General features: G+C 43.7%; 1 protein-coding gene across 1 annotated transcript in view; it reads right to left on the bottom strand.

Moving 5' to 3' along the window:
• Positions 1-22722, bottom strand: part of NCKAP1L (NCK associated protein 1 like) — a 76532-nt gene extending 53810 nt beyond the window's left edge. The window contains exons 1-11 of the mRNA XM_044443207.1: positions 22467-22722; positions 17238-17348; positions 13398-13490; positions 11010-11066; positions 8677-8819; positions 6768-6858; positions 5162-5299; positions 4640-4688; positions 4086-4242; positions 3030-3086; positions 1031-1127 (exon numbers count right to left, since the gene is read on the bottom strand). Of these exons, the coding sequence (XP_044299142.1) occupies positions 1031-1127; positions 3030-3086; positions 4086-4242; positions 4640-4688; positions 5162-5299; positions 6768-6858; positions 8677-8819; positions 11010-11066; positions 13398-13490; positions 17238-17348; positions 22467-22568 (1095 nt within the window). The 5' untranslated portion in view covers positions 22569-22722. The remainder of the gene's footprint in view (positions 1-1030; positions 1128-3029; positions 3087-4085; positions 4243-4639; positions 4689-5161; positions 5300-6767; positions 6859-8676; positions 8820-11009; positions 11067-13397; positions 13491-17237; positions 17349-22466) is intronic.
• Positions 22723-26549: the final 3827 nt, after the last annotated feature.

Raw genomic sequence — 26549 nt, 5'->3', positions numbered from 1 at the left:
CCCCCAGGGCTCTGTCCTGGGGGACCCCGCTTGTCACTGGCCACCATCCCAATGATTCCCCACTAATGGTTACCCTCTGCTTTCGGTCAGTCAACCATCCCCTAATCCACGGGACAGTGCTTTGGTGTATCCCAAAACTCCTCAGTTTCTCCACCAGGATATCATGGGGCACTTTGTCAAAGGCCTTGCTGAAATCCAGGTATACCACATCCACTGCATCCTCTCTGTCTAGTCATCTCGAAACCTTGTCATAGAATTCCACAAGGTTTGTCTGGCAGGACCTGTTTTTGCCCCTTAAGGGGCAGGTTGTGCTTGCCCCTTAAGGGGATTACAAAAGCCAGCTCTCAGCCAGTTTGCATGATCTTGGGACAAGCTGCAGCAAGCTAGAAATGGCTTGCAATCATGTCTTTCGGTGGTGGGGTCAATTTTCCTACTGGGAGGAACTAGGGGGAAGATGGAGGGAGGGAGCAAAATACCCACCATGAGCTCAATCACCAGCTCATCATTGGTGCTTCCCATGTTCAGCCCAACCATTATGGTAAACTGCCGCTGTTTACTATTCCACTCCCGTTTGCCTCTAACCACATGTATTTGTTGACTTTTAACTCAGGAAAACACCTCATACATCTAATGAAATGGATTGTAATCCACAAAAACTTATGCCACTATGCATTTGTTAATACTTTATGGTGCCACAGGACTCTTGGTATTTATAGACACACACCCCTGTTCCACCCAGTCCTTGTGGTTTGGCATCAAAACTTGAAAAAGTATAACTCCATGCAAATCAAGCCAGACAGAAATACAAGCCCATGCAAACACACACACCCTCACATACGGGTGCATTGCCCCATGTGCACTTTTGCAAACAACTGCACCCTCTGCAGGGATCTACCCATCCACACTTGCACTTATCCAGTTGTACAACTCACGGACATCACACATGCTAGGAGAGTCTCACTGCGCACCTGTTACTTGCTGCACATAGCACTTTTTTCCTGGCTGCTCCCCATCTCCTTTCCACACCTACCTTTGGCCCCAACAGCCCTGGTTCATTGGCCAGGATGGCCTCCATCTCCCGCACAGCATTCCTCAGGAAAGCACGCCGGCCGCGATGCAGCTGCCCACTGTGAAGACACCAACCAAAGGGTTCAGACAGGAAGATGCCAAGTTCCCCGTGGAATGTGTTGCTTTGCTGGGCCTCACACATGATTTTTCCAGCCATCAGATCAACGTAAATGAAAGTAAGAACACACAAACTTTTCAAGTGACAAAGAGCCGCTCCTCATCTTTTGATGAAGCCTTCTGTGCAGGGTGGAAAATTCACCCACTCCCTCAGTCACTGGCAGAAGCACCAAGTGACACAGCATCAAAAGAGTTCACCCGATCAGTTCTGTAAGGAATGCATTTTAGGGAGGGAGGAAGGGAGGGAGGGAGAATAATGCCAGAAGCTGCAATTAGAATGGAGACAGGGTACTCAAGAGGTGCTAGATAGTAAGGCAAAGCCACCACCTCTTAGCACAATAACTAGACCAATCTAGAACATTATTGATTGAATTCACAGATGCTGGATCATGTCCTTTGAAATGGGGAAAAAGGTAGCTGTGGCTCCTTGTAGCACTCCTCCTATTCTCCTGTTTTGGTGGCTTTGTTGTACACGAGAATATGTATTGTCTACCAGATGAATGATGAACAAGTGGTTATTGAGTTTCAATAGATAATAGGGGAAATTTTCCCAGGGTTTTTTGAAGCTAAGCCATGGTTTTATGGCCTTCAACTTGTTAAAAAGAGCACCAGGAAATCATTGCCTTGAAGCTGCTTTCTCCAAGTATATTCCTTAGATAAGAGTTGCTTTTACTATGAGAATGAAACTGTTTACTGGAGCAGCTTCAGCCCCACTCCCAACACCCAGGAAGGGAACCTGTGTGTTGTGACAGTCTGTGGAACAGTGGGAGAGAGGTACTTGATAAAATCTGTGGCAAGAATCACTGTCCTTGGTTCTCGGTTCAGGGAGAGAAATTAATGTGTCACTTGTCCAGACAACTTTGGAGGCCCACAAGCATCCCATGGCTTACTCAGGCAACAAGATGGGCACAAGCTCTCTTTTGCTGGTTTACATTTGACACCAATATTTCACCACTGTATTCAATAAACAGCATATCATCCTTGAAACAGGTGCTTTTGTTTCTTCCTAACCATTCTCAAGCCTAAAGTGAAGTGCCTTGATTGCACCAAGTGCAAGATCAAGTGCAAGACCAGACTAAAGGCCTCTCTAATCTACCATTCTGTTTTCAAAAATAGCAGCCACCAGGAGACCACCATCCCGGGCACAAACAGCCTTCCCTCAATACTCACCTCTCACATAGGAGCACGGGAAGAACCCTGCTGGATCAGACCAAAGGCCCTTCTAGTCCAGCATTGCAAATCTCCAATGGGAAGTCCACAGAGCACAAGGACAGTCGCACTCCTCCTTGGGCTCCCAGCAGCTGGAATTCAGAGGCATCCTGCCTCTGATACTGGAGGTAATATATACCCAACATATCCATCCTTCATCCTCGCAAGCTAGGCAAGTCATGAGGCAGGTGGAGGAGTGATTGAATGGCAAGAGCTCAGAGAGAATGAATGGGTAGGAGATGCCCAGAAGGAACAGGGTTGACCTGTCTTTATCCCTCTTCAACACAAGATTGGCAAGGAAATCCTATACATGCGTAATCAAAGCATGACTCACTTATTTCAATAGGGCTTACTCTCAAGAAAGAGTGTATAAGACTTCACCCTTCCAGGATGATACCAGATGAACAGGACAAGAGCAAGCAACCACAGTGGTAAGAATTCCATGGGGCAATACACTGAAGGAATGGGAAGATGAGGATGTCAGTCAAGCAGGGCTAGGAAACACATGCCAGAAACAAAAGGCTGCCCTGAAGCTGGGGAGGGAACGTTTTGCAGGCACATTCCTGCTGCAGGGAAAGCAGAGCAATGAGACATGCAGAAAGAAAGGAACTGGGGGAGAGAAGACGCATTCCTACCTCTGTGTTAGAGCATGCTCTTTACAGTCTTTGATGTCAGCCACACGCTTCCCATAGCTGCAGGGGGAGAGAGGAAGAGTGAGGTCACAGTCCAGCCCCTCCATAACATTATCATGTCTTATGTTGCATCTGCCCAGCGAGGCAGGGAGAGGTTGAAAGAAAGAATTGCTTCTAATGGTCAGTGTAACCTGGGAAGCCCTTCACTGAAGAATGCACACACCAGGGAATCGCAGCCTCTTGTCATGCTTTTAGGGAGAAGTCACACCTTGGAGTTAAATTCTGTGTTTTGCATACAGAGGGACCCAAGCTGAATCCCTGGCATATCCTGGCCAAAAGGCTATCAGGAAGAAGGGCTGGAAAGACCTTGGTTTGGATCCTTGGAGACCTGCTGCCAGTCCAAGTCAGCAACACTGGGCTAGGCCAGCTTGCTCTTACTGATGCTCTCCAGATGCCTTGGCCTACCACCATCTTCAGGCAGCAGGTGTGATGAGCATAGCAGTCCAACACAACTGGAAGGTACCAAGTTGGGGAAGGCTGCTCCAGATGGACCCCATGGTCCAACTCAATTGTGTGTATCCATAGGGTGAACACTCATGCTACAGAAAGTCAAAGGAAGAAGAAGAAAAGGAAGAGAAAATGGTGATGGATGGCTCCATAAAGGAAGCCATGGACCTTGAACTTAGAAGAGCTGAGCAGGACTGTCACAGATAGAACATTTTGGAGGGCTTTCAATCATACGGTCTCCATATGTCAGAGATATCTTGATGGCAATTTACAACAAAGAGTGACCAGGCACAAACAAGTACAAAACTCTTCCACATTTTCTACTGATGTAGAACAAGCAACCTCTGCACAGTGGGCCTTTCCTTCACCCATGAACCTGCCACAACTCGCCTCTTCTGCACAAAGGAACCCTCAACATTTCTGTCATGTAATCTGCTCTCTCTAACAACATTCCTTCCCCATTGGATGAATGGGGTAGGGTTGAGATATGGCCATCTAATCCATGTGGCAGCACTCCCGTATGGGTCCAACTCTCCCCTGCATGTCACTTACCCTTTGACACTGCTGAAGGCCTCCTCCGTCACCTTGTGAATAAGAAGCACTTCATCCCGTATCAGAGTGATGTAGAGTGAACTACGGAGAGCTGCCCGCCACAGATCCAGGCAGGTTGGTGTAGAGCCCAAGCAGCTGTGGCACAGCAAGAAACCAACTGCAGGAAGAGAAGGTGGTCAATGGCAGGGGCACAGAATTAAGGAGCTGCTGACCACCTCCCTTGCTTTGCACAGCAGTGAGTCCCTCCCTGCTCCCAGGAGCCAGAGGAATCATCCAAAGGCAGCACACACCACAGCCTTCCCTTGCAATGGATTTGGTAACCCTGGTACCATATTTGGGAAAGGGAGGGGGGCTAGTACATGGTGCATACATACCTCTCTGCCTATGTCCCCTGAGCCCATGAAAATGGCCCACAAGTCCAACCGCTTAGGCAGAAGAAAAGCAGGATGCTTTGGAGAGAACGTCTTGCTGACTGAGCAAAGACTCCAAGATCTGCAGTTAGCCTGGACTCTGCCCAGCCTAGCAGCACAGTAAGTAACAAGGCAGTGACTTACTCACAATCCAACGCTCAAGAACTTCCAGGGAAAGGTATTCACAGGCCATCTGGAATGGAGGGAAAAAAGAATGGCTTTCTTTTCTGCCTCCCTAGAGCCAAACCATTAATTTCCTTCCCTTTGCCACACATGCGGCTTCTTCTTGGGCCTATACAAGACTGCATTGCAAGCTGGGAAACACGCAACTCCCTTGCTCAGCACTTCACACACAGGAGGTGTTGGTGTGATGTTTCCAAAGACATTGCTCTGATCCATAATGCAGAGCCTACAGTTTTATAATCACTCAACACTTTTGGACAAGGCATTTATCATCTCCCTTCCTCATACAGAGAATTCTTTGGGGGCCCAGTCATAAATGTCTTTCATTTGAAATTTCTTCCTCTACTTTCCCATCACTCCTTCCATGAAAAATCAATTAAGGAAAAAAGACAGAATTGCTGCACAATACTTTCTAAGTGGTAGCCCTAGCAGCCCTGCATCTGGAACTCTCTCTCTCTCTCTTACAAACACACACTCACTCACCGTGTCTGAACTGGCAGGAGCTAGCATGCCTGCCGGGTTGCTGATCAAACTGAAGAGCTGGTCACTTCGCCACTGATCAGCTGATTGGTTTCGACGAGCAAAGAGGAAGTGCAGCGAAAGAAGTGCACTGCTCACGGCCTGGTAAGAGAGGTCTATGTTAGCAGCTCAAAAGGAAGTGACAATAAACAGAGAGAAAGGGTGGGAAAGATTGCATGTTGCCTTGAGAAATGTATGTTCCCAAGCCTCATTTGTGGGGGTAATCCAAATGAATGGGCAGTGGCACAGTGGCAAAATCTGAAATGCAGATTCTCATCACAAGAGCCCCCAAATTCAAATTATCAAAAGACTATATGATTTTTTACTTGACAGGAAAATGGAAGGGGAACAGGTTAAGGAAACTATGATAACATGGGCACAAAACTTTGGATTTAATGTTGAACTAGAAAAGTGGCAAAAACTATGGGAAAGAAACATTAAGATAACATTAGCAACTTCGTATAAAGAAAATTTATATAAAATGTTCTATAGATGGTATTTGTCACCAAGTCAATTAGCTAAGATGTTTCCAAATATGTCAAATAGATGTTGGAAATGTAAACATAAAGTGGGTACTTTTTATCATATGTGGTGGTCTTGTGATAAGGCGAAAAAATATTGGATTAAAATACATAGATGGAGGAAATATTACAAAAACCCTTTGCTTTTAAACCCGAAGTTTTCTTGTTAGGCATCATACCAGAAGACGTTAACAGACAGGAAATGTATCTGATGCTGCACCTAATCAGAGCAGCGAGGACTGCATTTGCTCAATATTGGAAAAGTGAGGAGCTGCCCACCGATGGATTGATTGTAAGAAAGATCTTGGAATGCGCAGAAATGGATAGATTGACTTTATCATTGAAGGAGAAAGAGGATACTGGCTTCTATCGAACTTGGGATTCTTTCTATAATTGGCTGGAGAAACGGGACTTGGCATAAATTTAGAGATGTTTTTAAATTATTATAAATTGATTTGAATTTGACTTTAGAATGTTAAAAAAATATGTAGTAGGAGGTTGACCCAGTAAATCCGAGGTATGTGATGTTTGATGTTTTTAGTGTTAGTTTAAATTTTTAATTAAAAATTTATAAAAAAAAAAAAAAACAAGAGCCCCCAAATTCAAGCTCCAGTCCCAAAATGCCTGTGTTGATCCAGATCAATTAATCAGTTCTAGCACTTTTCTTCTCTACCAGCAGCAGCTCTTTTGTGAAATGGACCTGTCTTCATTGCCCATTCAAAACCAAGCCAGCCCCAAATAGTTTGCATTACAGGAATAGCTTTTGAGAAAGAACACATTTTGCCAGCTTCTAGGTCCAGACCAAGATCAACCCCATGGAGGAGCCATGTTGCTAAAAAAATATCCAGGCCTATAAAATAGGGCCACCTGGCTATGGCATGCTGTGCACAGTGATCCAATGGAATGTGCAAGCTTGACACACTTCCACAACTGCATCCATGAAGAAACTGCATTTCTTCCAAGGGATCTTCCAGCAGGAGCTGTGCTCACAATCTGTCATACCAGAAGATGATTCACCACATGAAATGGCTTGCGGAGCCACATCTCACCTTGGTATGTGGTCCAAACTCTTCCATCAGCTTGCGCAAGGGATGCTCATACTCCAGGATCATCTGTCCCAGCCGAGGGAAACTGGCATCACTGTACATGGGGAAGCAACCAATCAGGGGTGATTGCTAGCAGCAGCTTCCACCCTCCTTCCTGGACCATGTGCACCCAGTTCACTGCAAAACCATTGCCAGAAGCCCCCACAGCTCCAGAGAACATTATGCAGATTTATTTTTCTTAGCACAGAGGAGGCACTAGCACAGATCTGAAATTAGCAGTACAATTGTTTGTTCTCCTCAAAAGAATGGGAGGTTAGCCTAAGTAGGAAAGGGACAGCCATGTTCTTGGGAATCAAGCTAGCCAGGAAGATCAGCATTTCATGCTATTATCTTGGTTTTCTTCTTCGGCACTGTAGGGGTGCTAGAGCTAAGAACTGGGGGAGGGGGAACAATTTGCAAAATGGCTGGGGAATGCTATGGCAGAGCAAGTACCCTGTAAGGCTGGTGTTTGCCAAGGCTTCCCCCGTGACCCACACACAGACTCCTTTAGGATTCCATAATTGCTGTGGGTGGACCAGGGCATCATAGAAAGCTCAGGGTCTAGGAAATTAGCAAAAGTAAGATAAACATACTGGTTTCATAAAAGTTCCCAAACTGGTAAAGATCTGGGCAAAACGGAATGGGTCAATCAGAGCAATTCAGGACACAGGCACCTACAACATTCATACAGCTACGTTCTGCATATTACTCCAAAGAAACACAAGTTCACTACCTAGGGAAGTGTGCTAGAAATTGCGTTCTCCTGGTCCCCAAACACTGCAGCGTATCGGTATTTCCTTTAAACAAAAGAGCAATTGGGGACGGGGGTATTTATTTACATTATTCATTCACTGCTCCTCAGTCAAAGCACTCAGAGTGCCTTACAAAGCAACAACCACAAAAACACACAGAACAAAACATAACATTTAAATTTGGTTCCCCCACAACAACCAAGTAACAATTGAATATCTAGAAAAGCCAATGATGATAGAAACAGATATGAAAACAATGAGTTTTAAGTTACAGAAAAGAAAGCAGATTGATTGATTGATTGATTGATGAATTAATTATGTATTGGCCCAAACTGTGCCCCCAGAGCATATAATGAAAACTTTTAAAATATCACCAAAATCTAATTAAGAACAGGAAAGACTATTAAAAACAAGGTGTGGAGACCATCCATTTAAAATAACCAAGGGTTTGACAATCCACCTAAAATGGAGGAAAGGGGCCACATAACTGTCTTGGGCAGAGAGCTCCAAAGCAGGGTGCTGCCACAGAACAGGCCCTTGTGCCCATCAACCTAATCTTTTTTCCATAGTGGATCACACAGAAGGGCCTTTTAACTGTAACCCTAACTACTCTGCTTAGGGTAGGGATGTTGCTGTATCTCCTTCTCCATGCCCCTAGGAAAAGACCAGGTGAACACCAGCAGGGATTAGGGAGGCAATCTTAGGGTAAGAAAAAACTAGATGGTCACTGTATACATGGTACTCTTAGCTTTGACTTGGTCAAAATTTTAACAACAGGTTATATGTTCAGTTTTACATTTTGTTGTACAGTGTCTTGGAAGGATTTGCTCTTAGGACAAATTCTGGACCTTCTGGAGCTGTGGACACATTTGGAAATTTGAGAAATTGCTGTGGGTACCATCAAAAATGCTGCCTCAGTGTCTACCTGCCATGTCTATGCATTTTGGGCTACAAAAAAATTGTGTCTGCTGGACACTCACTGTCCTGTTGATAAATGATTATTGAATTTGGCTAATTGAGGATGCCTCTGCTAGAAGATGGCTTGTCTTTTAACAATCAAACATCAAATTAAACCATTAAAATCCTTTAACCATCAAACAAATAGATAGATGGACACTGACCTATTTCCATGGATCATCTCATGGGTACAGTGGTACAAACCAACCAGGATTTTACGATCATCAATACGGGAAAGGAGTAAGATGACAGATGCATAGGTAACAATCAGGTCAAGGTAATTCTTAGTGAAGTCATAATTCACATGCTACAGAAAACAAAAGTGCCATGATGTACAAATAGCAATCCATGATTAGCATTTGCCTCAATACTAAGCTTTCAACGAAAGGTTTAAATAAGCCATTGGTTCTAAACCTCTTTCTCCCAAAGCAATAATTCTTTAAAAATAAGCCTTAGTTCCTGGCCATTAAGGGGTCAGCTGGTTTTAGGGAAGTGCAAATTAGTGAATATCAAGCTGAACAAAGTTCTCTGAATTCCATCTCAGAGCTCATTCTGATGCGAGTCTGTATCAGATTGCAAGTTTTGCTTTTTACATGAAAATCTCTGCCTATTTTTCCAAAAGCATGGATCAATTGCAGACACCTCTGACATATACATTCTTTTCCTATTGATTAAAGCATATCTGTGCATGTTTTTCAAAAGTAAATGTACCATCAATCCCCATTTTGGGCATCCATGAATCACACTGCAAGCTCAGAAATTTATAGACTTCAAAGAGCATGTCCATGTTCAATCCAGAAAGTTCAAAGAGGGAAAACCCTGATAAAAAGTAAACTGAAACTAATCTCACGTATAACCCATGCTGATTCCCACCACGGTTCAGACAGCAATCGCTCAACGCTCAAGGCATTTCAGCTATGGTTCATAAAAGAATTTCCCTCCCAAAGTAAATAGTGGCATTGGTGAGTAGAGGATTGCTCAGAAAGATGGCACAGTTGGAAATGTTAAACCTCCTTTCCCCTCTGCTGCATGCTTCTACTGGTTCCCCACCTCCACAGTTGCTTTGCCTTTTCTTTCTAAATTTTTGTGCATCCAAACTTTGTATCTTCCCATCATTCCTTTGGGACTGATCTTGAGGATCTCTGTGAAGCCCTTCCAAGTCAGTTACTTGGTTCACATGACATGAGAACCCACTGTGGTTTATAACTAACCATGGTCAGTTTACCTATCATCCAAACCTAGCACTCTTTCTGAAACATGCCCTGTGGCTTATTCTGGGATTAATTAACTCCCTGTGAGTTAACATGCCTTTCAAGCCTAGACCTAGACTAAACCATGGTCAAGCAGAAAATAAGAGTCCCTTGGCCAGAGTAGCAAAACAAAAACAAAACAAAAAACCCCCCACTGCCACTGTGGCCAAGGGCACCAGCTGATGACAGCTGGAAAAGCAGGGCTGTCCTCAGTTTCCCCAGGGTGCCTGCCAATACAACATTAGCAAAAGCTTAAGGGAACATTAGCAAAAGCTTAAGGCTTCTGCTGGCATCAGCAAGTCCATTGGGCAAGGAAGCAGACGATAGTGGCCAGAAATGCTAACCCACACTCAACCCACATTCAAGCCTTGAATGCATGTCTGAACCCAGTCAGAGATTCTACAGTTGTAACGCTGGAGTTTGGGTTATGAAAGGACTGCTGGATTACTTTATCCAATCAACTAGTGACCAAGTATCTTTCCTTTTGTTAAGGAGAAGTTTGTATCTAGTTGGCTTTTGGGAATTAAGGCTTTGCTTCCTCCTTCTCTGCAGGAGGTGATGCCATCATGTATTTTGTGATGAAGTTGTAAGTTTCACTTTTGAGTAAGACAGAATTGCAACTCAAGATAGTTGGGGAGAAAGGAAGCTAAGCTTAAAGTTCTAGAAGCTTCTTCAGAGTGCAAGAGTCACTCTAGAAGCTAAATGGGGATACAGTACCTATTAATGTTGTAAATCATGATTTATTTATGTATTAAATTTGTATAAAAGCCACCTGTTAGCATTATGCTTTCTGGGAGGTCATTACAATAAAAGTATCAATTTATGCTCAAGTGCACACGTGTGTGTGTGTGTGTGTGTACTCACCATAAGTTTCTATCTATCTCATTCAAATGAAATGAAATCCTGGGTAAAATACTCAAAGCCCTGGCGCTCTTGTCATTCAGAATATTTCTAAGAATCCATAACGTTCAACAAACTTGAGGAGGAGGGGCCAACAGAGTTCCATCTTCCACCTTACTGGCACTCTAGAGTGCCTGCTATGGTCCTGGCATCAAGACAGCCGTAACGAACTGTCCATCGTTAGAAATTCCTTAGACATTCAAGGCGCAATCCTGTGAATAAGGGCTTATTTCCTGTCTAAACTTGGATGGAGCTGTATCCTCAGGCACGGGGTTTTACACTTTAAAAAGGCCCACCAGATTTCCAACAAAAAACAAACATCCATGCTCTATTCAGATCACACTCACAATGTCGAAGTAGCACTGGCTGGCATCAATGGTATTTAACAATTCATAGACGTGGTCCTAAAGAAGAAAGTGAACATCAACAAAGCTCTTATACTAAAGAACTCATGGTCTTTCCCGGGGTCTTTTTTCCTATAGCATTTGGCATGATTTCTGTATTTTCAGGGCATTGCATCATTTTATTCTACCTTTCCTCCACCATATCCTCACAACAGCCCTGTGAGGTAGGCCAGGCTGAGAGCCAGCGGTTGACCCAGAGTCACCCAATGACTTTCATGGCAGAATGGGAATTTGAACCCAGATCTCCCCAGTCCTAGTCCAACAGTCTAATCAATGTGCCACACTGCCTAGCAATCAAGATCACCTGTCTGGAACCCCTTTACTCAGGCTTGGATTATGGATCAGGCTAGTACACTATGGAGAAGGAGTGCTTAAAATCCAGAAGAATTGTACTCCCTGCCATGGCTCACTTTTCCATAGCTCTCCCTTCTTGCTTCTCCCTAAAGCAACCCCAACCCCAACAATCCCTGCCTTCCATTGACATCCCACTGCAATTTTAACCAAGGACGGCTAAAAATACCAACCAGGATGAAATGGATTCCTTTTCTCCTACCTCGCAATCACCAAAAAGCTTGATGAATCATCCCGCATTTTGCTTCAGACTGCTTTGATGACAATGATAAATGTTTGTTTTTCTGTCTTTGGGCACCAGAGATCTAGCTGATTATGTACTCAACTGTAAACTGTATGTAGCATTACAACCGAAATGAACGATTCATTTTTTTTCTTTTAAAAAATTGTTCTTTCATTTCTGAAGAAGCTGGCTTACTTATCAAACACAAAAATGTCAAGATAATTTATCTGGCTGCTATCTTTGCTTATTTAACAAATGCCCCATCCACACAATTGTGACGACTTTTTCATTCCAATTCTATTTTAGTATTCTACATTCTGTTTTTATTCTGAACAGGCTTTAAATTGTAGAATGAGGGATGGTGACATACTTTTCAAAAAACCTCATGCCATGGACTGGATTTTTATACAGTTTTACCACAAAAGCTAACAAATCAACTCTATTGACTTTGTTCAAGGATGTCTAGCATGTTAAATAACAGACCTGAGGTTTGATACCAGCCCCAACCCCACGGAATCAAGGTACAAGGAGATGAAGTCTTCCCTCGTGGACCTACTTCACTGGTCATTGAAATCACGGGGAAGACGGGTGAAGGTGGATGATCCCCTCCTACAGCTATTCTCTGTCCACAGAGTATGGAGCAATAAGCAAGAACAGACCAAGCATGAGAAACCTAAGCCTCTTTCTTCGTAACAAACGGGAAGAATCAAGTACTGCCCTAACCACAGGGAGAAAGAGCAATCATCTATTTCTTTCCTACTTCTACACAACAGCATCATGATGGTCAGCAGCAGCCCTGAACATTTAAAGACAGAGCTGCCCCAGTCACACAGAACGTGTTTGGTGGGTTCCAGTTTTAGGACAAAAAGATGGGAGGGTGAGGAGAGCAAACGGGTCTTTCTCCGCAGCTACTGCCTGCCAAGCAGCACTCCATATCGCATGCTCTAGGCCAGGCTTTCTGCCAGGGTTCCAACACCAACCGTTTTCTTGCTAAGGGAAACATGCTTGAGGAAAGCCGGGCTTCTGCAAAGTGAGCCAGAGAGGAGGGCTCAGCTTTTCTCATCCGTATGTTTTGTCTTTTAAAACCGGACCTCTCCTGAGCAACTGAGAGTGGGGCAGTATGTCTTGTTCCTTCACCAATTCTTGGAACCCCTTGCTCCCATTATCCATCACCATTGAGCTGCCACAATTAACAAGGAGAAGAACTAATAGAAGGTAATAGAGGGTGCGCTAGTATGGTGCAGTGGTTAATGTTGGACTGGGATGCAGAAGTCTCCATCCAGCCATGAAGCTCACTGGAGAACTTTGGGCCAGTCAATGATGCTCAGCCTAAACTACCTCACCTGGATAAAATAGAAACAAAAAGGATTAGATAAACCAACATGGGTTCTCTGCAGGGAAAACATGGAATATGAATATAATAAATAAAAATGATGCAATCCTAGGCAGATTTATGCAGGAGTCTTATTGCCAGATAAGCCATTATAGGATTGGAGTCAAAAACATGTTGAAGCAATGAACAGGTGCAGACCTCCTATGTATTCTGCACATGTTGTGCCCAGTTTTTCTATATGCCTGTCAGCAATAGGGCATCTGGCCAATTAAGAACTTTGAAACAAGGTGGCCTTGAACAAATGCCATCATCCTGGTCCATCAACACAGAGGTGAGGAAAGGAGAGACCCCTTCCCCAATCAAAATGAGTATGCATAAGAAGCAGCAGCTCCACAAAATCCACTGAAGCCCAGCTAACACTCACCCGGAATTCCATTACATCCACAAAGGTTTGGTAATAGGCAGTAAGAGCCCGGAAAATATCTGCTTTCTCTTTGTGTACTGGCCCCAAGTGTTGCTGAAAAGAAATGACAAACAGAGGCGTAAATAGGGGGAATCAGTCAACGGTAGCAGTGGGTGCATCACAATCCCATTCTTCTGGGGCACAATATAGGGCTCTCCTATTCCCTTGCTAGGAAAAACCTCCCTAGGGCTGTGATTTTTCCCACCAGCATTATTGGGAGTTATGTTTGTTTTAATTTCAGAGGGTCTTTTTCTGGAAAAAATTGGAATTTTTAAGAGGAACAATTAAAAGAAATGAATCAAAGAAACGCACACAAAAATAAATCCAGATGAACTGTTTAACCTTCAACTATAGGACTAACTGTGATGGATGGCTACCTTTAGGCTGGCTTTCCTTCCTTCCTTCCTGTCTTGGTCACAGAACTCCTAGTTTAGCTTTGCTTCTTTAGGGCATTTCAATACCTTTAAAATAATTGTTCACCATTTTTGTATTTGCAATGCTAAATGGAATTACTAGGGAGTAACCTCCAAGGAACAGAGAGCTTTCATTCCAGCTTAACTTGTTTAGGCTTGGATCATTCTATGTTGGTTTTGTCATTCCTCATCCTGAATACTTGTTCAGGGAACTGATTCATTGAATCAACTAACCCAAACGTAAACCCTTCTCATAGCACCTTTGCAACATAATCCTGTGCACATTTGCTCAGAAGTAGGGACATGTGATGCAATTTCTCAGTGTTTCCATTCCAACAAACAGTGGTGGACCATAGGAGTTACTGTTTCCTGCTTTCAGAAACATTCATAATTTTTGCACATTCCCCCCACCCCCCAGTCCTATGGTTTGCCCAAATGGAATTGCAACGTTATTGGTAATTTAGCATGCAAAAATAGGACGGACTTTGTGTTTTGTTTGTTTTTTCATCTTTCAAGTTCAGAAGGTTTGGGGCCTTTACATTCACACAAATGGGGTTCTATTTTTTCCCCTTAAAAATAAAAAATCAGGCTTCTTGTGCAAGTCCACCTGCTTGCTGTGTGTAGCCCAATGCATTTCAAATCCCAGCCTTTCTCAGTGGGAATCTGCTTGACAACCTGGTATTCTGATCATTAGCTATACTAACTGGCACTTATGGGCACTGAAACCCAAAACATCAGGAGCACACCAGGTTGCCTACTCCTCGTACATAAGGCATTTGGACTGCCTCAGTCATTTGATAAACTCCTATCGAACTAAGGGAGCAGGAGTGTGAAAAACGATTACACAAATAGTCGTGCCCAGAGCAATCCTAATGGGGAAGAGACACAAAGTGGTAGACCCCCTGCCACTTCCTAAGCCTGACCAACTTCCCAACTCTTTCAGCCCAGTTAATCTATTTTTATCCCAGTGAGCACAGGAGGAACCCCAAAATAGGTGGCATGAAATGAGCTACATGAGCTTCCAGGAGCTTATAATTGAGGGAAACGGGGCTCTCTGGATTCAGCACAGCATCATAGAACCATAGAATAGTAGAGCTGGAAGAAGCAGGAAGGCCATTGGGTCAAACCCCCTGCTGGTGCAAGACACCAAGTTCCACCATCCCACTCAGGTGGCTGTCCAGTTTCTCCTTGAATGTCTCTACTGTGGGAGAGCCCACCACCTCTCTAGGCAGCTGGTTCTACTACTGCATTGCTCTGACAGTGAGGAAGCTTTTCCTGATGTCCAGCCTCAATCTGGGTTGTCGCAACTTGACTTAATTATTCCTTGCCCTACACTCTATCAGCAAGAAGAGATCTTGACCTTCCTCTTTGTGACAGCCTTTGAGGTGCTTACAGAGGGATATCATGTCCCCCCTCAGTCTTCTCTTCTCCAGGTTGAACATACCCAGTTGTCTCAGTCTCTCCTCATAGGGCAGTGTTTTCAAACCCTGGGTCATTTCTGTTGCCCATCTCTGGACCCAGCAGATCCATCACATTTTGGATGTGGCACCTCAAAATGCCAGAAATAGCTCTCCATTGGCAGGGCTTTCCTACCAGGACAGACACACCTGGTCTGCTAGTGGAGAAGCACTCATGCTCCACCCTAGTCCCTCTCAACAGAGCTGTCAGAGGGAATGAGGATTGCACGCTAAGACTGTGATTAATTTTACAACCTGTTCAGCAAGTTACAAGTACGCAGATTCACCTGCCTTGATGAAGCTGAGCTGTTGCTTTTTTTCTCCTTGAGAAAGGCTAGAAAGGTTTGGAACATGATAAAAATTAGATATAATCTATTGTCTCTGCAGCTGGCACTGTCCTTTCTCAGATGTTTGCAAGCTTTACATTCCAACCACAAGCCCCACTCTCCCAGTCCACAACCCTCACTGTAACATCAGCTATGCCCGCTCTGGATATCAACTTTTGCGGAGGTACCAGCAGCTCATATTGCAGACCCTTCAATGTATTCACTATCCATGATACCAAATGCCTTCTTCTTGAACTGGGACAAACATTGAGGTCCACCAAAGCCTGACATGACAGATTTTCCAATGGTGCTTTAAAATCCCTTTTTTACAGCAGCTTTTGGAGAGTTCTCTGCTGCCAGAAGTGCTCTGCTTAACAGCTTTTAAAATCATACTGATTCTTCTTACAATATTTTCCATGTCCATAAGCATCTTGAAATTTCAAGTAGGAAGCTCAATTGTTATGAATCAAATAAATAAGGTTATACAGGGGCACTATGTTACAGGGATCCTACTAGGAACTGTCATCTGGTAGGCATCTTTCCATGCTACTGGCTCAAGGATATGATAGGAGATTCTTTCGTTAGGCAGACTAAGCATTAATAGTCCATCCTGTTCTAACTCAGGATCCCCGCCATGAAAAGACATCATATCCTATTCATTAGCTCCCTGTGATGTAACATCAACAGACCATCCTGGCCTCCGGATAGCTGGAGCTATTGAGAGTCATGTATAAGATGCCTGTTAGGCTGTGGAGAACATCACCTCTACCAGGCAGGGGTAAAAACAGGAGAAAATGCAGTTGGCAGGTCTTGAACTAGAAGGAGATGGGAGAGCCATAAGGCATACCATTTTTAGCTCCTGGAATTACATAAGAACAGCAGTGCAGCCTTGGAAGGCTACATAAGATACCCTCTAGTGCAGACTATATTGCATGCTCATAGAGGTATATTTGCTTTCACTATATTCAGTCTGTCTAGTTGCAGTTAAAGCAAACATTACACAAAGCTCTATACATCTCATATGCCCTCTCATCCAAACAGAACTACCTTAAGTCTCCAAAAATAACTGAGCCTTGTGACACCTGCAAGACTAGCAGATTTATTTTGTCATATACTTTTGGGGACCAGTCATGAAAGTTTATACCAAAATACATTGGTTAGCCTTTAAGGTGCCACAAGATACTTGCTAAAACAGACATTCCCCTCTAGAAATTATTATAACTAAGCTTGGTAGTCCGTGGGAAAGAACTCTAGGAAAATTGGAGAGAATGTAACAGTATTATATGAAGGTAATGCAGGCAGATCTACTGGTACTATGAGTTGTGACAGCAACGAATTTAACCTTAGGAGACACAAAAGAATGATCCTGGGGCTCCTGGAGGACTATACATTAGCTCGGATTCCCCGCTCTAAGATAAGAAACAGTGCTACAAACTTAGAGCTGGGAACCAGGGTTCCAAACCCCTCTCTTGTCCCCCTGTGGCTGGCATGGAAAGAATTGCACTGGTTGTTCTGCAAGGTCAGGAGAAGGGGACAAACTGAGCTTTCTGTTACTGAGAGCATGACCTGCCTTGCTCCCCACCCCAGGCTAACTCCAGGTCTCACCGTGCCACTCCGTATGTCCAAGTTTGGGAACTTCTTGTAGATATATTTGATGGAGGACTCCATGCTCTTCTCGGTCAAGAAGGCTGGCTTGGCCTGAGGTTCTAAGCATGTCTGCAAAGATAAAACAAAAGCCGTGCTCAGTCACCTTCACGTGTGCACATTCAACAGGTTACTTGCCTGCTTCGCTCAGTATAGTCAGACCAATTGCAGGACCTGGAGAATATCCTCCTTCCATTATACATGACGGTGAGTTATGCAGAGATAGAGGGGTGAACCCCAGAATTTTTCATGATGCCTGGTTTGTGAGCTCACTAGTCTTAACAGCAAAAGCTGTTTAGGGAGCATATAGCTTTATAGTCTTTTAATCTCCTCCTGGATCAGTATTGCCCCATCTCTCTGGACTGCTTCATGTAGCTCTCAAGGGGCAAGAGAAAGTCTCCCCCTGCTTTTAATGACAACCAACCCAACTTAGATAAAGTTTTCAGCAGAGGTCACAATTTACCAAAAATTGACCAGAGAAGGTCAGGGGTTGGAAATGATCAGTTACATAATCCTTCACATTCACAGTACACCTTCCAATGATCAAAACACTTCAGATGCATTTTCTAGTTGTGATCCTTACAACTCAGCAATGCTGAGTTGCATCAGTATCATCATCATAAAGCCCCCCACATAATCCAAGCACTGCATGTGTGTATAGAACAGCCAAGAGGTTTGCCCACTTCACACATGTGATAAAGTAGGTTCTTGCTTGCAAATACTTATGCTACAGTGATTGCACTAGTCTTTGAGGTGCCTAAAGATGCCCCCTCCTACAGTGCTCTGCACCTATAACTCCAGTTGCTTTCCTGTACTTTCCACATCTTCCTGTCGTGCTCAGCATTACTGATGGCACAGGATTTTATTTTCAGCTAATACTGAAAATTATCAGCTGCATCCTGGCATCTCCTTTTCAATGGTGAAATAAATTTGTATAGAAAGGCATTCCCAAAAAGCATTTCCAATCCAGACTACAGAGCTTTAGCAGTATAACCTGGTTCTGTGAATTGAGGCTGGGTGCACAGAGGAAGCAAATTGCTCCAAGAGGGTTTATTTGGACCTCCACCTTAAGTTAATCCAATAAGAGGGGTCACCTTCACCTTGGGTTCAGAAACCCCAAAACAGACCTACATGACACTCAAAAGGAGCGCTTTCCTTCAGCTTCGGCTAATCCATCAGCTGCGTCCCTACTTGGAGGATGACTGCCTAGTGGCAGTGACACATGCATTAGTTACTTCCCGATTGGACTACTGTAACACGCTCTACATGGGGCTGCCCTGAAGAGAGCCAGTGTGGTGTAGTGGTTAAGAGCATGGGACTGGGACTCAGACGATCTGGGTTCTAGTCCCCGCTCAGCCATGGAGCCACCTGGGTGACTTTGGGCCAGTCACAGACTCTCAGCCCAACCTACCTCACAGGGTGGTTGTTGTGGGGATAAGATGGAGGAGGCAATGTAAGCTGCCTTGAGCCCTTGGTAGGAAAAAGGCAGGATATAAATTGAAAAATAAATAAACAAACAAACAAACAAACAAGACAGTCCGGATACTTCAGATGGTGCAAAACAGAGCAGCCAGGTTGCTGATGGGGATTGGGCATTACTCTCACATAACCCCAGTCCTCTACCAGCTTCACTGGCTCCCCATTGAAGTCCGGACTCAATTCAAGGTGCTGGTTATCACCTACAAAGCCCTTAATGGCTTGGGACCTGGATACTTGAAGGAACGCCTGCTTCCATATTTGTCCTCCCACCCCTTGAGATCGGCAGCAGAGGCCCTCCCCTGGGAGCCTTCCGTGAGAGACATCAGGAAGCAAAGTACCCAGAGGAGGGCTTTCTCTGCAGTGGCGCGCCATCTGTGGAATGCGCTCCCCAGAGAGGTCCGCTTGACGCCATTGTTATTTGTCTTTTGGCACCAGGCTAAGACCTTTTTATTCAAACAATATTTTAACAACATATAATATTTATAGGTTTTAATTGTGCAGCCAGAGTGTTTCCGGGTTTTATCTGTATTTGTATTATATTTATTTGTGTGAGCCGTCCTGAGGCTATATAGCAAGGGGACAGCATACAAAAACTTTAAATAAACAAACAAACAAACAAAATGAGCTTCTGTGAGTTGATGAAACATGGACTGGTTCTGGGTGGGCACTGAGTGCAGTCATCTAGGGCAGGCCAGCACAAACTGAGAGTGCGGTCATCTAGGACAATGCTCATTTAGACCTGCTGGCTGCTTATCAAGTCCCTGTAACTGCAGTCCCAGCAAGGTAGGTTTAGAGCATTTTTGTTGGGCCATCATAGTTTGGCCCAACTTAAGTTTGGCCTGATGGGTCACAGGTGGCGCAATGTTTTCTTTAAAAAAAATAATTCCAGGGCCCAGTCTGGCGTCCACTGAAACTATTCAGTAGTAAAAAGATATCACTGTGCATACAACCACAGAAACATGGCTTGCAATTAGAACAAGAACTCACCCTGGGCACAGTTAAGGCTGAATTCTAGTCAAGTGAGCTCTGGCTATGTCAATCCAGTGACCAAGCACCACTAAAATAGTTTGTTAAAAGGGCTGGGATTAAGGAGCAGGTATGTGGGCGGGCAGGAATTCCAAGGAGAAAGGAGTATGTCCTCTGAGAACATCCTGAAATTAAGAATCACTTAATTTATGTGATTAATCACTTAAGTAATCACTTAATTTTAATCATTAAAAATTAATCATTCTGGAATGCAGCAAGAATCACAATTGCTTCTAGATGGCAATCATTGGAGCCCCCAACAATTGTGGAGAAATAAACTAGCAGAATATGCTGTGATAGCAAAGTTAACTATGTAAACAGAAGACCGTTAGAAGAATTCAATGATAAATGGAAATTTTATTATGCTTGGTATGACTAATGAGAGTTGAGGGGAATTTGCAAAAGAAAAAGCAAAGCAGTAGCAAGTTTGAAGTGATCAGAAGATTTGCTGTTGTATAGATTAATGATTTCTGTTAAACTCTCATAAAGCACTGAAAGACAGGAAGACAGATTTGGAGGACTGAATGTATAGGTTGCATTTGTTTAAAATTCTCTTGGCAGCTTTGTTCACTTTGTTTATTCTAGCTTGCTCTGTTCAGTTTAGTTTGCTTTGTTTCACATTCTCTTTTATGTATTTGTTTATGTTAAGAAAAGAAAGATTTTTTAAAAAGAGTGCAGAGCCCAAACTGGAAACATCTCCCCAATCTTTCCCTTTCATTCATGCCCCAGAGTAGCTCCCTCAGAGTAGCTCCCACCGGTGGAAAGCCAGCCAGCAACAAGCCCCCTCACTGGGTAGCTCATCTTAGGCAAAACAATGGCTCTCCCCACTCTCCTGACCTAGCATCTCTTCCAAAACTTATCCGCTCTCATGCTTGGCTAGGAAACTCAGCGCAGAGTTTGATGGAGTTTCAAAGGTTCCTGCCCTCCCCATCTCTTCCATGGATTCCTCTTCAGAATCCAAAAACACAGGCCCTCACAAAGAAAGTGAGGAGCAAGTGCCAGGCCCACTCACTACAATGTGTAACCCTACATCAGATCCACACTTCAACTTGCAACTCCTTCTCTCTCCACAGAGGAAAAAAAGAAATCTGTCAAACCATTGCGTTTTGCACAGCGTCAGTTAATGGCAAGTCCTCACTTGGGGCTTAAATTATCCTACCCTGTTGGGGAATTGCCCATGCGGAAGACCAGACATGGCAATTAAAGGAACAGCACTCTTTCTGCAATCTCAAACTCTAAACAAGGGGGACTGTGAGGCAAAACGAGAGTGACAGAGCCATCCACTGGGATCACTCAATACTATGGACCTTCTTGTTCATACTGCTAATAGACATCCCCTCAACTGCACATATGTGGACACGCATATACACCCACTAAAATCTTGTGCAACACCCTACTGCCATTTTGAGCAATGTGAAATGCAACCATTGGGCGGGATGGTACCCAAAGCCATTTGCTGTTACTACAGAAGTGACCGTGAAGGCCTCACAGGGTGGAAGGAAGGGGAAAGAGGGCCCTGCTGATAATTTGCTTTAAAGCCACAGCAGGGTGAGCTGCTGTTGCGGCTGAGAAAAGAGGAACCCTTAAGCACCTTCACACAACAGGAACAGGAAACAGCTGCTTGCTTGTGGTGGTTCTGCATTTGCTAGCACGGCTTACATGGCTGTAAAGCGACAGTCAGTGACATTTCTTTCCTCCCCCCCCCCACCCCCCGGGCCTTCTTATCAGGCACCAGATAAAGTGGTGCCTAGAATAAGGCAGTTCAGGACAATTACCAGACCGAATGTACAGAAGAACTGGTCTTGAAATGGGACACCTAAGTTCAAAGCCCCCTCCAGCCATGAGTGTCACTAGGTGACTTTGGTCCAATCTCTCTCTCTCTCCCCACTCTCAAATTAGCCTACCTCGCAGGGTTGTTAAGAATGTACAACAGGAAAATCTTGTGTAAGTTTCTAGAAACTCCTTGAAAGAAAAGTAGAATACAAATGTGGCCACTCGGTAGCTACTATCACATTTCCCCTGCCTTGTTAATATTGATTTCATAGGGTCAGACAGGGAGACCTGTACCCCACCCAGGTAGCAAGCAATGTGTATTAAGTAACACAAAACCAAGAAAGTTAGAGGACCACATGGGAGAATGACAAAGAGGGAGAGCCAATGTGCTCGGGGCAGAGTCCAAGCCATAGTGAAGTTTGAGGCATTAAAGGTGGCTGTGTGGTAAATGTGAAGGCCTTGAAGAGGGACCCTTGAGACAGGGCAGAAGTGGCTAAATAAGCACCCCAAGCATGATGCAAGCCTTCTCTTTGAACAACCTACAAGCACTTCCTGGGGGAGCCCTGATCACCTCCTTAGCTTTCCTAGCCCAATTTTTGGAGGGCACAGGGGCAGACTTCACCTTCTCACAATCAAGATCAAAGCAGGAGATCTGCTTACTAAATTGAGCACCACTACTATTTCAAAGCAAGAATAGTCACCATAAATTGTGATCCCTACCTTCCCACAACTGCGGCCAAAACAATGATCCTTCCCTTTTACTCCAAACCACCAGTTTTTTTTTTAAAGTACCAAGCAGCTCCCCACTCCTGTTCTACCCCACCAGATCCCATAATTTCCTTCTCAGGGCGAAGCATCAGCCAGTTTCCCAGGAGAACATGAAGACCTGTGAGGGCTAAGATCTGTGCCTACCTTCCTGATATTGTACATGCGAATGAGGACTCCTTTGCCCCTCTCATTGAGGATCGTCAGCTTCTCTGCAAATTTCTGCTGGTACACTGAGGGCAGAGACATCTCCCTGCACAACTGTTAGGGCCCCTTTGTTTTCAGTTGAAGCAAGATTCCAAAGTACAGAAGGGGAGCACCACAAGGCAAAAAATTCAGAGAGAGGCAAGAGGCCTGAGCACCATTCAACAGCCACACCCAGCTTGCCGCACCACTTGCTACTTTCTCATTGGGCCTCCAGCCACAAATAAGCTTCACTGCACCAGTTTTCCCCTTGAGTAATGGTGAACGCAGCTTCCCCTCTCGGGTTGGGACTTCCTGTGGCAGGGGTGTCTGATAGATACTGCAGCTCCAGTGCAATGCAAAGTTTCTATAGATCACGTTCAGTTTGTTCTGTTGCAGGAAACCTCTTCATGCCACAGTGTTTGCAGTTTCTGCCCAAGCATGGCTATTAGGATGACCACCCATCCTTCTAGGTGTCTGTGCCTTTTAAAAGCTGAAGGACGGGAAGAAATTAATAGGTCAAGCTACACTGCATGTATGTGTTGGTCTATATTTCTAAGGAGCTCAGTAGGCAGAGATTTCTGGGTAGTTCACAGAAAATGCATCATGATGAAACTTAATTTTCTTTTAAACTTTTAATGGTTTTATATTAAGTGTAAAAGCCACCTGCAGGAGCAAATCTGAAAACATAACACATATTTTTAAAAAACAACTTTTAAAATCCTGCAGAAAGAAAAAGATCTTCACTTGGTGAAGAGAAGACTGCAGTGGAGGTGCCAGGCAGGTGACTTTGGGGAGGCCATTGCGCAGTCAGGGTGCTTCTCCCCCTGCGTAGTCATTTGCCTTATCTCACCTGGTGGAGGCTCATGGAGGAGGGTCTCTGAAGAGAATCTCAGAATCTGGGCAGATATATATGGGAGGGGACAATCCTTTAGATGACCAGGTCCCAAGCTGTTCAGGGCATTAATACCAGCCCTGAAACAGGTGGAAACCAATGCATATTACAGAGCACTGGCATAAAAGAGTCACAGCGCCCAGTCCCTGTTAACAATCTCACTGGGCCATCTGAAATCTAAGTATCTGGGGCCAAACAGAATACAAATCCAAGCAGCATTTTACTCCCTGCATCCCCATGTTTTCCAGCTGCTGGGTCCCCCCACGCCTTTCCTTGAAGAAAAAAAAATGTATACCCACATAGAATACATGTGTGTAAACAAAAAAGTGCAGTTATCAGTCATGGTATCATCAGCCTTAACCAATATTAACTATATTTCTATATTGCCCACTAGCCTATATAGAGAGAGATGCTTCAATTTGGAGTCTTGCATTGAGCAGGGTCCTGGACTCTAAGGTCTTCTTGGCCCCTTCAAATTCTACTATTCTATGATTCTATTGGTCACAAAAACATAAGTGGAAAACATAAAACATAATAGTTTCTGGGACACTCAATCAGCTATATTCCACATGGCAGTCCAAAATACCTGCTGGAGAAGGCTAAAGAAAAAAAACATTTGGTGGGGAAATCCTCAAATCCCCCACAACTAGAGGTTTACAACTGCCCACTAACTAGGAAATAAATTGATTGTCTGGAAAGACCAAGGTTAAGAAAGTAAATTGCATAACCGAGTATCCAAACAGCTCCTTTCATTTGCAAGTTTACTTTTAAACCTCACATCACTATGACAATATTCAGGTTAGTTTGTTGCAATGATGTCACAAAGTTCCTCAAAAAGCCACCATCCTATTGGCTGGGCCTCCTGTTAAGCCGTTAGATAAGACAAAGCCTGAATTAGTGTAGTTGAATGCAGCTGTCTGGATGCAGTTGCTTCTGAAAGACTCTGTATCTTAAGGAGAACAATTAGGAGCAAAGTAGATGTGCGCACTTTTTGCCAGCTAAGTAAAAAAGACTCGATTATTCACACTTGAGTCGTCACCAAAGCAACTTTTTATGATTGAAAACAGAGCTTTCAGTCGGGTGAGTGGTAAGTTAGAAAACATTGATATGGTAAGGTTTTCTTGTTGCTATAAATTATAGTAGCCCTGTTGAGACATCGAGAAAGCTGAAGGAGTTAAAAACATACAGAGAAAAGATAAAGTAATTCCACTCTGTGTCTTATTTCTATGCCAGAATTATTGCTGGTCTTGGGATTAGAAGATGGTTACTGTTCATTTTTTAATTGGTGTGACAATGACTGCATTAACAAACAGAAAAATAAAAAGCATAGATAATTGATGGACAAAACATTCACAATTGTTAAGGAGAGGTGAAAAGCAGAAGATACTGGAAATAGGGTAAGAATCCTGAATGTAACTTTTGTAGAGACAAAAAGAACTCTTAAAATGATTTCAAAGAAATAGAAGAGGAAAAAACAGAAAGGACAAAAGAGATTTCCCAGAAAATGACTTTGATTCAAGAAATCAAAGGGAAATTCAAACCTAAATTAGGAATGTTGAAAGACCGACAGGGGAACATACTACAGGTAGTCCATAGGTTACAAACAACCCGTACACATGGACTGACCTAAACCCTATGTGAATACCTTCAACAAAAAGCCATGAATATCTCTAGTGAATCTGTACCTCTACCACTCTACCAAAAGGGAACTATGCAATGTGTTTGGTGACACATTTCTCAGTGGCCACATAGTTCCCTAGAGATAAGAGTATTTATGGCTTTTAATTGCACAGCATTACAACCCTAGACTCCAGTGGTAACCCCCACCCCACACCTCCAGCAGCACAATCAAACTCTGACCCTCCAGCACCAGGTCCATCTCCATCATCATCATCATCAGTTAATGTTAGGCTTAATGTTAACTCAATGTTCTAGAGTTTTAACAACTGTTTTTTATTTGTTTTTTACAATACTGTATATCTACACACACAGAGAGATTCTCCTGTAGTTGCAGTTACTTTATTATTACTGTATTATAATTGTGAGATTCAAAACTCTGTGAGACAAGATCTGGGCAGGCACAAGCAGCTTTATTGAAGCATTTGCAAAGGCTGGCTCAGAGTCTCAGTTGCCTGAGGAACAAAGAGCAATTTACACAAAGCATACATGAGATTATATACATTTCTTTCCCCAATGCTCAGCACTACCCCCGCTTTGCCATTGTTTCCTTAGTTAGGATTTCCACTACCTCTTGTAATCAAATAATTCTGTTTAACATATAAATGGGAGTTCGGTATCCCCACATCCCATCTTCAGCCCATGTCGCAGGTCCGTACACCTGTATTATCCTTTCAGGTGGCCATTCATCATCTTTCCACTTTTGTCCTCCACCTAATTGCAGGCCTCGTTTGTTCCTCTTTCCCAGTTCGTCATACACAGGTATTCCTAACTGTTCTCCTCTACTGATAGGGAGGAGCAAAAAACTAGGTTTTATTGTCCCCAATGTGCATGTTCCTTCCCATCCACGCGGTAACTTAATATAAGCCCTTTTCCCACAAATCCAGTAAAGGCCATCTGGGGCATCCCATTCTGTAGTTTCATCATTCAAATTTTCCCATAAGCTTTTCAGCTTACTAATGGATTCAAAGGGGTTTCTGGGTTTTGATCTGTTTGTCCCACTCCACCATTCTACTCTTGTCCCATTAGTGGTTAACATGTTTTTACACACCAAATTTCCCAAGGAAGTATCAAACCTTCCTTTATTTTTCTCTCTATTGAAGCAGATATTTCCTATAATGGAAGTGGTCAAAATCCATGTCCCTCGTTGCTCCTGGTCTTTCCAAGTTATATTTACATTGGTTACATTAGTTAGATCTATTTCTCTGGCTTCCCAAGGCCATCTTTCTCCCATATTCGTTCCTCCACACACAAAACAATTCTTGGCACCTAAAGTTTGAGCTATATTTTCTGCCAGGGTTCATTGCCTCAATGTAGTCTTATTTGTAATGCCCATTCCTGTTTGGACGTCTTAGGGTCATAACATTCTGTTCTACCATTCGATTGGCAAGTGCTCTATTCTGTGTCCTTATACTTACACTGTCCTTTTTTCCCTTACAGTCATATTGTGTGTGGTATACAAGAGTTTGTGTTAT

This window comes from Varanus komodoensis, unplaced genomic scaffold, assembly GCF_004798865.1.
Source record: "Varanus komodoensis strain SLA01 unplaced genomic scaffold, ASM479886v1 scaffold41, whole genome shotgun sequence".
In the NCBI taxonomy this organism is placed as follows: Eukaryota; Metazoa; Chordata; class Lepidosauria; order Squamata; family Varanidae; genus Varanus; species Varanus komodoensis.
The sequence above is the reverse complement of the archived record's forward strand: the minus strand, read 5'-3'. Positions and strand labels throughout refer to the sequence as shown.